This window comes from Giraffa tippelskirchi, chromosome 4 (genome assembly GCF_054371585.1).
Source record: "Giraffa tippelskirchi isolate mGirTip1 chromosome 4, T2T-mGirTip1v1.2.pri, whole genome shotgun sequence".
NCBI lineage: Eukaryota > Metazoa > Chordata > Mammalia > Artiodactyla > Giraffidae > Giraffa > Giraffa tippelskirchi.
The window spans coordinates 137913628-137926688 of NC_137278.1; the positions used below are offsets into that span (position 1 = coordinate 137913628).

The following is a 13061-nucleotide window of genomic DNA, read 5'->3' on the forward strand; positions in this document are numbered from 1 at the left end:
AGACATTTTCAAGGTTGTCCTTCATGTAATCAACATTATATTTTGCGGGATTGTTTATTAATTTTAATTTATTTTTACATTTTTCTAAGCTTTATAAATTCTTTAGAGTTTTCTGAGTTTGGTCATTTCTCTTGTTTAAAAAATCCCTTTCTCCTCACCCTTGTGTCATGTCATGACATGTGCTCAGTTGTGTTCGACTCTCTGTGACCCCATGGGCTGTATGTAGCCTGCCAGGCTCCTCTGTCTGTGGAAGTTTGCAGGCAAGAATAATGGAGTGGGTTGCCATTTCCTCCTCCATTCCTTACCTTTACCCAGACATTTATATGTAATAGTTATTCTTTTACTAATATTACATATGAAAAATAGAGGTTGAATGAGATTTAAAAAATTACCCAAAGTCACCCAGTTTGTTGTCAATAAAAGGAAGTTTACACATGGCTAATGCACAGTGTAATAATTACTTTTCAGGGCTATTTTCTTTCCTAATTAAGATACAAACTAATTGACCCAGTATCAGTATGTTTCCCACTACTTTCAGAGATGATAGAGACCTAGATCACCATTAAAATTTACAAAAGTCTAATGCACGTGCGCGTGTGTGCACAAGCATGCACGCACACACACACACCCATGGTTTCCCATTTCCTAGAACTGGAGCTAGATAAACTTCATTTCCTTATTTTATTTTGTCTTGCAATTTAAGTTTGTAGAATTAATCAACAAGTTTCTCACAAATTGTCTATTTATTCTTCTATAGTATCCTTATATGTAAACAAACAGAGCAATAGTCCGCATTTATACTATTGGAAGGAATCTTATTCTGTCATTATATACATCTTCACTTGAAAAGCTAGACTTTTTCCAAAGTTAATCATGTGAGAATGGACTCATTAATTCCAATTTTCCATCTTGGGATTGAATGTTCCATACAGCCTGAACAATTCTGGATATTCCATTCCATTTTTAGGCCTTGCAAATTCTACATTTGTTTCAAATGCTCTGTTTTCCTTAAATAGGCACATGTCTTCACCTAATTTATAAGAATAGTCAATTCAGGTTACTTGTATTTAATGTCACCACTTCCTGTAACTACTCCTCTACAGTATTTATGGAAAAGTCTCAGAAGGAGATTGTCTGTCAAAGGTGTAGAGGTGATTTTTAAAGAAAAAAAATTCTGAGAAGCATGCTGGAAATGAGTTATACAGTATTAATATAACTTCAAGGAGATAAAATTGTATCAGGGACATAAAATAGAGAAAAGCAATGAAAAGAATTACTGGAATCCCAGAGAAAAGAACGGGCATGTTGAGTCTTTCTACCAAATAAGCTATTTTTTAGAATCTTTACAACTCAGAATGTATTGTGGTTTGAGAGAAGGAAAGCAATATTTCACTACTTATTTACACTGTGACTGCCTCATTCCAACTCAAACATGACTCTTTGCATAACATGTTCTCTTACTTAAATCCCTACATGAAATTCATCAGACATGACAAAATAATGTATCTATTCTTTTTCATATCTTGGGGAAAGAGTTCTTTAAAAGTGTTATCGAAGCATAATTTACTTAGCAATTCTTTGATTTTATATTTTTTGTCTATCTTTCCTAGAGGACCTTGAGTTTAATACCAATGAATATATTTCATGGAAATATAAGCTGTTTTAATAAATTAGTTTAATAAAAACAAATTAGAACAACTTGCACCCAGAATCAACATCAATTAATCAGCTGATATTTATTGTACCTACCAGTTGTGGGTCACCTGAGTGATCTAAAAGGTCCTTGACCTCTAGAACTTTGGGTAGACAAAGGCTGTGACAAAAATAGAAAATGATGAAGTGCTAAAAGCAGAGTGAGACAGAAGAATTCAGAGAAGTGAATGATATGTGTCCATGGTGCTGACTTTAAACTTTTAAGATATTTAAAAACACTATTTAGAAACACCAGGGCAAGTGAGTAGTCCAGGTAAAAGGAAATAATATCAATCAGGCATTGTGAGTGAAAATATCACCTTAAGTAATCGTATTATGCCTAATTAAAGCAAAGGTTGTATGTTGAAAAGAAACAGAATACGAAGTTGAAAAGGGATGTTGACTGAAATTTGGTGGATCAAGAAAGCAAAGAAGAGTTTAAGTTTGGTTTACTATTAAAGACAATAAGGATACATTGTCAGTTCTTGAGCAAAGAAAAAAAGCAGTGTGCCTAAAATTATGTTTAACGATAGTCTTGGCTACAGATTAGAATAGTAAAGAAGAGAAAGAATCAAAGGAGACTTTGAGTTAGATGAGGAGAAGCCAGTCTTCACTTTAGTAGTGAACTATAGTGTCACAGTTTATGTTCCATACAAAGATGTTGCTTATAGAGGAAATGTATTGTTCATTCTAAAGTAGTATCTTTGGCTTAATGTCTCCTCTTGTGTTACATAGTTTCGTAAGTGAATTGGTCATTCTTATAAGAAATATCAACAATTTACTGCACGTGTACTGTGAGATTCTTGGATTCTTGGCACTGATAAAAGACCTATGAGAATGCTGAAAAACAGAGACACAAGGGCAATGTCTGGATAAGACACATCAAACAAATATATAAGACCATCCACCTTTGTCCATCAACAAACCTACATCTTCAAGACTGAGTTTAAATATCACATCTTCCTGAGTGCTTACCAAATATCCCATAAAGAAGTGGCTATTTTTCATGATTGTCTTAATCATAAATTTTATTGTATTATTTTAATGGTTTTTTACTGTCTTGTATTTTTATTCTGATATTTACTGAGTAACATTATTTAAGACGTACTCCGGCATTATTCATTTAATAGGTGATATGTGTCATCTGGATTATAAGCGCTTTGAAGATAAATCAAAGACAAGAGTTGTTTAATGAACCTATATTTATATGCTACTTTTGGTGTATGGTAGAAACTCAATAATGTTCATAGAAAGAATAAAATAATAAATGTTTTCCCATCTTCCATAAGTATTGCTGCATTCATATCATGAATATTCACAAATGATTATTGTTTAAAAGGGACATTCAGGGAGAGTAATGAATGTTCTTTTGTTCAAAAGGTCACAATTGAAAAGTGAGAAAAAATAATATGAACCTGAGAAGAAAAACTTTCTTTCTGTGTCTGTGTGTGTGTGTATGTTTTAAAATGCAGCTTAATATATTTTTAATTCGAGTATAGTTAATTTTCGATGCTGTGTTTGTTTCAGGTGTAAAGCACAGTGATTCAGTTATACATACATGTATATCTATTATTTTTCAGGTTCTTTTCCCTTATAGGTTAATACAGAATTTTGAGTATTTTAGTTCTCTGTACTATACAGTAGGTCCTTGCTGGTAAATCATTCTTCTATGTGTGAACATGTATGCATACTCCCTGATAATATATGCCTGGTATTCAGCAGTATGCGATTTTTAAAAGTTTAGTATGCTTTATATTACAGCATAAAATATGTTATATTCTTTGAAAAAATAAACACTGAAGTCAAGAAACAGGCAGGGGAGTGCCTACGATAAATAGCCAGAAGAATTACATCATAAAGAAAGATAGATCTGAAAGAGAACATCAATAGCAAGAAAGAATGAACACAATACAATTTATGAAGATCTGTTAGCAATTCACACAGAATTAAATATGTTTTAAGTCACACGTAAGGGTGTAGGTGTTAATGCTGCTGCTGCTGCTGCTAAGTCGCTTCAGTCGTGTCCGACTCTGTGCGACCCCATAGACGGCAGCCCACCAGGCTCCGCCGTCCCTGGGATTCTCCAGGCAAGAACACTGGAGTGGGTTGCCATTGCCTTCTCCAATGCATGAAAGTGAAAAGTGAAGTCGCTCAGTCGTGTCCGACTCTTAGCTACCCCATGGACTGCAGCCCGCCAGGCTCCTCCATCCATGGGCTTTTCCAGGCAAGAATACTGGAGTGGGGTGAAAGAAAACATCTCAGATATGGTAATAAGTCTTAATAATCAAGGCAACAAGTTCAATTAATTGCCTATTCAAATGAGATATAGCATTGCAAATCTAATAAAGGTAAATTATCCTCAAACTGTTCATTTTTTAATTTAAAATACTTAAGCAACTTATAGTCTATATTAGATATGCTGTCTTTGAACTCATACATAAAATGCATAATATATTATCTAATGTCCTCAGAACTCAGTATATGTTTCTAAATGAAACCATATGTGACCAGCTATCCCAGAAGAATGACAGGAGTTATCTGGAATCCATGTCTTCTTAGCTTAACTCTTCCCTGGTGCATATATCATGCTGAAAATTATCAACATCCTGAGACTTTATGAAGGAAAATGGTAGGAGAAGCTAATATTCACTGAGGACGCACCATGTGTAACGGGACCAGACATCCCATATGCTTTATCTTATGTTAATCTTCATAATAAACCAGTAATATTGGTGAAATTATCATCTTTATAATGAAGAAACAGATGCTTGGACAGGGGGTGAAATATGCCTAACGTCACCCAGCTATTAAGTGGCAGAGCTGGTATTTAATGCTAGAGCCCCAGCTCTTCTCCTCTGCACTGACTTCACTCATAAAATGGTAACTGGTTGAAAACTGAAGCCAAATTATTTTTTAACCTGTATCTTTACAGAGATTTTAGTTAGTTTTCTGCTAAATATTTTGGAGGGTTTGTGTTGGAATGATACCATTGTCAGATTGATTTAAAAAAAAAAAAAAACCTCAACTGAATCATGCTTAAAAAAAATAAATTTGGAGGATTTCCCTGGTGGTCCAGTGGTTAAGAATCTGTCTTCCAATGCAGCAGATGCAGGTTCAATCCCTGGTCGTGGAACTAAGATCCACATGCTATGAAACAATTAACCCCTCTTACCATAACTGGCGAGTCGTGTGCTGTAACTAGAGTCTGTGCACTGCAATGAAAGATCCAACATGTCACAATTGAGACCCAATGCTGTCAAATAAATTACTGTATTGAAAAAATATTTTCTGCTTTCTCATATTTTCCTACATTAAGAGTTTGTTTTTTTTTTTAACATTCAAAACATAGTTTACACTGTGGCAAGACATATAGGGTTAAAGATAGAGTAGGGCATGACCGTACAAAATTGAAACCAAGTTTTTTATTGGAATATGTGTGGTAATGGTAGTTAGTTGCAGATAGTTTTTAACCTTAAAAGATCTAAAGCATTTATGTGGCAGAAAAGTACTTGGTGTGTGGTAGATAATCAATACTTTTTATAAAATAAATGGTTACCTTATGATATCAACATCGACTTATGGTCTAGGTCAGACTGGCAAATTTTAAATTCTCTCCTTAGAAATATCAAAGTCTAATTTGATGAAAATATCAAAGCAATGATGCTTTGATTGTTTCATTTCCTGCTTCTTATAGATAAATCAGTCAAGGTAAAATGAATCAAGTGCATTCATATTTATCTTCCAGTGCTCAGCTTCCTGTGGTAAAGGTTTAAAATATCGTGAGGTGCTTTGCATTGACCAATTCCACGGGAAATTAGAAGAAAAATATTGCAGTCATCTACGGAAACCTCGAACGCATAAAGCTTGTAGATCTGTCCGATGCCCTTCATGGAAAGCCAACAGATGGAAGGAGGTATGTAAGGTGTTTTATGGTTATATATGTATTTTTGCATTTAAAAAGAAAATCTTAATTCATTCTGCATGCTTTCAATCACCTTGAAACTTTTATGCCACTAAATGTGTTTTATTCTATTACACTTTTTTTTTTTGCACTGTGCTCTGAATTGATACTATACAGTGTTAACACGTTTGCTAAATTCATAGTTTAATAACAAATTAGTCTTGATTATTTTGGGGGCTATAAAGTTTACAAGAAATTCTGTTACTGAATACCAGGGAGGCTATCAATGATTATAACATTATTCCAGGTGGTCTAACAGTAAAATACATATGTTGAGGTATTTAGTAACTGCCTTGTTACCACACTAAAGTCTTGGATTTGAGCTGAGGAAGCAACTTGGGAAAGGGACTGATAAGTTCCAGATGGATAGTAACTGGAGATGGTTTAAGAGTTAGGGACATGACAGAACCAGAGAGCCTGGCTGGTCTAAGGCCAGAGTGGACACACTTGGAAAGACTCAGCAAAAACAAAGCTTATACTGAGATGAGAACAGGGATAAGAATATCAGGTTATAGAAGGCTGATGGGTACTTGCTTTGGCACACTCAGAGAGGTGAACTGCAAATCTAAACTTGGAAAGGTGTATATTTGAATGTGGTTGTTCAGCAAAGACCAGCGTGGGTAATAGTAAAGAGGAGAAAAACATAAATGAGGCCAGAAATGTTAACCAGAATAATTTCCTGAGGCTTGATTTCAGTGGGGCTAAGCTTTCAGCAAAGCTACTTGGCTGCTTGCCGCCGTATCTCAGGGTATGTATCCATCTCTTAAAAGAGCTAGTCCTGCCATGGGAAAGAGAAACCCATCTTCTGCTGATGGAACTTCCTTGTCTCTGTCTGATGTAGGAGCTACATTAGGAAGATAGGGGCTCAGACAGGAACTGGAAGTGGGGTTCCCCTGGGCCCCTAAATTTTATCCTTCACTCCTTGAGATTGAGGCTTCCCAGGTGGTGTTACTGGAAAAGAATCCACTTGTCAATGCAGGAGACTCAAGAGACATGGGTTAGATCCCTGAGTTGGGAAGATTGCCCTGGAGTAGGGCATGGCAACCCACTCCAGTATTCTTGCCTGGAAAATCCACGGATAGAGGAGTCTGGTGGGCTACAGTCCATGGGGTTGCAAAGAATCGGACATGACTGAAGTGACTGAGCATGCACACACAGTAAATGAAATTATTTTTCATGGTTTAGTAGAGACCATGATTTAAAAGATTTCACATTAATCTGTTCTATTTAGTAAATGACACTACTACCCACTAAGTCGTTCAAGAAACACTGGGCCTGTCCTGTTTCCCTTGACTCCACAGTTAGTTACTCCCTAGCTTCTCTCAATTCTTCCATCAGAATCACTCTTGTGTCCCCATGGCAATCACTCTAGTCTAGTTCATCATCATCTATTTCCAGGTGACCTCTTAACGTATATTTTTGCCATTATTTACTTACATATAGTATGAGCTCTGGAAGAAGTCTTAATTCTTCTATGACTTAGTTTAAAGTCTTTGTGAGTGCATGCTCAAAATTGTCCAACTCTTTGCAACCCCATGGACTGTAGCCCTCCAGGCTCCTCTGTCCATGGGTGTTTTCAGGCAAAAATACTGGCCTGGGCTGCCATTTCCTCCTCCTAGGGATCTTCCCAATCCAGGGATTGAACCCGTGTCTCCTGTGTCTCCTGCATTGGCAGGAAGGTTCTTTACCACTTATCTAACCATCCCTATTTCTTCAGCATTATCACAGGTCTAGAAATCTTAGATACAATGGATATCTTGTTCACTAAGTGCCCAGCTTAGTATGGAACTACATACTTCTTACTTTGAATTCTACAATTTAGTTGCAAAAAAAAGAAAAAAAAGGACCTGCCATCTCTTAATTTATACATTTGTCATGTTGTGGTTTTGCTTAAAGTAGAGGTAGGCTTTATTTTACCTGGACCAAGATGTGGCAGGGTAATGACAAAGCAGCTTTCCACTGGAGAAGTAAACATTCCAAGGCACTGCACCCAGAACTTGGCAGAAACCTTTCAATTCTGACGTCAGGTGGGAGATGCGGGGGGAGGGGAGTGGGAGAGACTCCCTTTTTGGCCACCAGTATCCCTGGTGATCCCCAGGACTCTTTCGCTGCCTTGCAGCTGCTGTGGTTGCTATTCATGAGGGACTCTTCCTGACCCTTGACCTCCAGTCCTACAATAGAAAATCAATCACTGGTGCTAACAACTCAGCCTTGGCTTGCCACCAAGTCTGAAATTATATAAGATTCACTAAAGGAACATATTCCAGGGGGTTCTAAGATACAGATATGAATATGTAAAGACTATAAAAAAACACAGATGCTTTTGTACAGAATCGACATTCTTCTCTTTGAATTGGTTTTCCTTGTCATAGGAATTAGCTTCATACACCCACACAGAACCCAAAACTCTTCCAGAAACAAGTGACCACTTGTGAAGTTGTTGGCTTTTGATTTATTCTATAAAAAGTGCCCACATGGAGTTAACGATTGCAGGCTGTCGCTGTGCTACATATAATAATATATTTAACAGAAGTGTAATTTCAGAGGTAGTTAAGAGATAATTACTGGTTTCTACTTTGTTCTGACTGCATATATTGTAACATTGCTTTAATAGCACTCACTAGAAAATAATTTCATTTTATTACTATTTTACATTATACCTCTAATGGAAAGATTTGTTTGGCAAATTGTGACCACAGAGGTGCTCAATGAGTTTTGAAGTTAACACTTCTGATTTGGAATTTGATATCATTTTTTTAATGAAAGGATTTAGTAATGCATTTTAATGACTGAAACCAAACAGGAACAAACATTACTGCATGGAGTTCTTTGTCTCCTAGGTCCAGATGTATGCCATTAGATGCAACAGAAATACTAGAATCATTTAAAAAGAAAAAAAGGCTCATTCTCTTCTTTCTGGAACCAGACATTTTTTGTTTATGTTTTCGCCTAATTTTATCCGTTTGAGAGTACCAGCTTTACTTATGAATTCAAGTTTTTAAGGCTAGCCTGGTGTTAGATTCCTCATGTCTCATGCCTAGTTCAGTGCAATCCAAACATAGTTTAATGCTCAGGAAAAATTGTTCAGAATTCTCCCCTCCCCTTGATTAAGGGAAACCTACTGGACAGCTTAGAAAGGACCTAATCTCAGGCCTTGCTATTGAATCAAAAGCCTTGTGACTACAGTCACTTACTTGGTTCACCTTCTTAGAGACCCATCATTTTCTTTCTAGTATTTTAAGATCAGAGCTGGAACCAAAGGTGATATGAGTTCCAAAAATCTCACAGATCTACTGGTTAGTGCCTCTTTTTCCAAACCCCCTGATCTGGGAAGAAAAAACTTTTTTGGAAACTATCTGCTAAATGCTGGCATGTTTAAGTGATTTGCTATTTCTGCAATTCCATATTTTCTTTATTTCCAAAATACACACACACATGCACATATGTATATAGTCATACTTGAAAAAGTTCCACTGTATACATATATATCTTTTATAGTCTAAAAAGATAGGAAAACTTAAGCTCCCACGGGCTCTTCATCTTTATACCCAGGTTGAGTGTTTCTTCCAGGAAGACAGCTGGGAACCCAAGGTAAAGGAGGATGTCTCTTTGCTGTGGGACTGGGTGAATATACTTCTCAATCTTTTCTAGCTAGTGCCAGCAATTCTGTCTTTGCATTTGTCTGCTGTCTGTGAAATCTCTTCCTTTATCATCTTTCTTGATACTTAAGACAATCTGTCTTTGAGTGGGCTGAGATGACTAATACTCTTTGGTTTGAGGCGTGTGTTGAGAAACTTTTCAAGGCAGGGATAATTAATTGTATCTCTGTAAGAAAAGTGAAAAAATGGGAATAGGAAAGAAGCAGCAAGGGTCAGTGACCTCCTAACACTGTGTGAGAGACTTCTGTATTCCTCACAATTGTAGGTATTATTCATTATGTATATGAGGAAAGAAGGCTTAAATGGTTTAAGTAGCTTGTGCAGGTCACTGGCAGGAAGTGATGGGGAGAGGGGCGAGCATTTGAATACTGGTCTGAGTTTTCCCTACTGTAATTGCTGCCATAATTATTTTATTTGTATCATTTTACATTAGCTTGTCTTTATATTCTCTTAGCAACGTCTTTTACTTCCTTAGCAACCTATTGCTCCTCTTACAAAGCACCTAAAGTCAACAATTGCAGAATGTCACTGGGCTACACATAATAATGCATTCAAGAGAAATGTAATTTCTATGTTGTGTTGAGTTCATTACAGGTTTATTTATATATAAAAAAGTCTGTTGCATCAATTTAAGGTATACATGGATGTTACACATCATAGGTAAATAACTGAAGGTTCTATTGATCATGTATTAAATCACTAGCAACATATTAGATTATATTAATAGATGAAGTGTTCATATCTTTGCACTAAAAAATTCTGCTCAGATTTTTGGAGTAGTACCTATTCTGAGACCCACACCAAAAGAAAAGTCTTGGCAAATTACCAAATCCCCAGAGAAGCACAATTGAATTGTAACTATTCCGTATAAGTTCCATCGTATTCTGTTGCAAGCAGGAAAAGCCCTGATTATTAGTGGCTTGAACTCAAAGACATTCTTTACATAATAAACTCAGAAAGTCACTAGATTTAAGTTAGATTCAGGAGTTCTACAATGGCAAGGGTGCTGGATTGGCATTTCTGTAGTTCTGTTGATCAACTGCTAATGGTCATAAAATAGCTGCCACAGTTCTAGGCCTCACATCTTTATACTTTCTCACATGGAGGTCAGTATGTATTTGCTCTATGTTGGTAGGGAGGACAGATGCTACACAGTGGGTAAAAGTTTAAGGAAGAATGTTTCAGCTCAATATAGGAGAGAATTTGCTAACTTCAGAGTCAGCCAAACCAAAACCAGAATGTTTGCAGGATATAGTGAATGTACCCATATTGAAGCTATGGAAGTCTGGATGGATTTGATGTTCATTCATTCACCACTGCTGTAAAATAGATTTCAGTATTGAAGAGAAATTGGAATTAGATATTTCTAGAGTCTTTTCTAACTCAAAATCCTCTACTACTGCTCCAATATCAATTCACTTGAAATAAAATATAGTTACAAATAACTGACTATAATAAAATCAAAATCTTATTCCATTAAAAAGAAATTATAAATAATGCATTAAGGAAGGAGTTTACTATTACATTTTAAATGATTGTTCATTAAATGACAGAGTGAATTAGCATTAATGAACCCATTTTGGCAAAGCATGTTTTAACATTTCTTCATCTCTACTCTGTAGTAGCTAACGTGGCTATCGTACCTGTGGATTGGCTAAAATGTATCTTCTACACTTCCACTGCCCAGGCTATGAGTGTTGTAGTACATTTATGCATAAGCAGGAAATTTGGCAGACTTTTCCTATCTGAATTAAATTATACAGTGGTGGTGAGTTAGTGCCTTAAATCAATTATTTGTGTCATACTTGTAATAATAACCTCAAATTGCCTTCATATAAGTTACTTGAATTTTTAAAGAAAGACAAAATTTAACATGCTTATAAATATGTGGCTTTACAAACCTGTTGAATAAGGGTGCCTATTTTGGAGTTAGGGGTATACCTTGGGAAGTCATTCTAATAGTAATACATTGCTAGACTTAAGAGTGAGTTATCATATCTTCACAGCATTTACAACTGGAAGAGGAGCTGATGGGCAAAGGCCATAAGTTCTCCTTTGGAATGTTGGATTTGAGGTGCCTTTGACAAATCTATGTAGAAAACATATGAAAATCTTGTCAATACATAAAAAAGTGTAAAAAGTAGTGTTAGTTGTTCAGCTGTGTCCAACTCTTTGCATTCCCATGGACTGTAGCCCTCCAGGCTCCTCTGTCAAATGAATTCTCCAGGCAAGAATTACGGAGTGGGTTGTCATTCCGGTTGTAGTGAACAGATTTAGAAATTATTGGTATATAGAAGAAATTGCTCAGAGAGACCTCAAACGGTATAAAGAGAAGCAAGTTATAAACCCTGGGAAACACTAACATTTAAAGGCTAAACAAAGAAAATAGAGTCAATTAAGGGCTCCAAGAGGAAAGTACCTGGAACCAGAGAGGATTGAAGCCAGAATGGCTCAACAGAACATGGTTAGTGGTGCTGAATGTGTCCGTGAAATTAACTAAGGAAAGACATGAAAAGTTTTTGTTGGACTTGGCAGTTAAGGTTATTGATGACACTAAGCTAAGAAATATTTCATTTGAGCAATGGATTCTCTTCTCTGTTCAAATCTGAAATACATCAGTTTACTCTTTTATATTCTTCTCTCTTAAAAAAAAAAGAAAAGAAAAGCAAGCAGTAGTCCAATAGTCCAGCTTTTTCATGTATTTTGTTTGTTGGTTGGTTGGTTTCCTTTGAGGATGAGCTCCACAGTAGTAGTTACTCATGGCCTCAGTGGAGCCTTCTGAACCTGTGCTATGGTCAGTCAGGATCAATCAGCAACTTGAATTATTGAATAACAGAATATTATATTTGTCTGACAAAACTTTTTCCTAAGCTGTCTTTTGTGAATTTCTTTTTCAAGAATTTTTTTTTCAGGTTGAGAGGTAGAAAGTTTTCTAAATATAGTTTATATTTCTGTAATTATTGCTGGAAAATGTTTGCAGGAGTCTTATTTTATAGGCTAAACATTTTCACCAGAGGTTCAAATAAGCAAAACTATATCCCAACATCTTTGCCTGCTTAATATTGTGCCTTGGACAAAATACACAAAATAATATGTGATTATTATCTGCATACAAGAGAGCCATGTCTTTTTTTTAAAAAAAAAACATTCAATAAGTTGGCAAAATTCAACTGCAAAAGCATTAATTGAGGGTTAGTATATGTAACCTACGGGTTTCCCAAGTGGTGCTAGTGGTTAAAAACCAGCCTGCCAATGCAGGAGACATAAGAAACACGAGTTCAATCCCTGAGTCAGGAAGATCCCCTGGAGGAGGCCCTGGAGAATCCCATGGACAGATGAGTCTGGTGGGCTATCGTCCATGGGATCATGAAGACTCAGATACAACTAAAGTGACTTAGCATGCACGTGGTAAGTAAGCTACATAGATATGCAGAATATTCTTCATAAGTTAAAAAATTATATAAAAATTCTCTTTTGAGTCAGTGGTTGCTATTTACACACACAACACAAAAAACTAAATTTAAAGGGGCCTCTAGAGTAAAACTGCTATGAGTCTGTAAGAGAAATTTGAATCAAGTGAACTAAGTTTTTTAGCATTTGGGGCTTTAAATGTTTTTTAAATTCATGATTAAACCATACTCTGCAGATAAATATCTACTGTTAGGAAAGAGAGATCAATGACTCTGGGAATCTGGTAGAAATGAAGACCTTAATGAAAAACCTGAATTTTTACCCTTATACTATCACAG

At 36.1% G+C, this 13061-nt stretch overlaps 1 protein-coding gene across 1 annotated transcript in view; it reads left to right on the top strand.

Moving 5' to 3' along the window:
• The window catches only part of ADAMTS20 (ADAM metallopeptidase with thrombospondin type 1 motif 20), a 195783-nt gene that overhangs the window by 138424 nt on the left and 44298 nt on the right, over positions 1-13061 (top strand). Inside the window, exon 29 of the mRNA XM_081593614.1 lies at positions 5438-5605. Coding sequence (XP_081449740.1) covers positions 5438-5605 — 168 coding nt within the window. The remainder of the gene's footprint in view (positions 1-5437; positions 5606-13061) is intronic.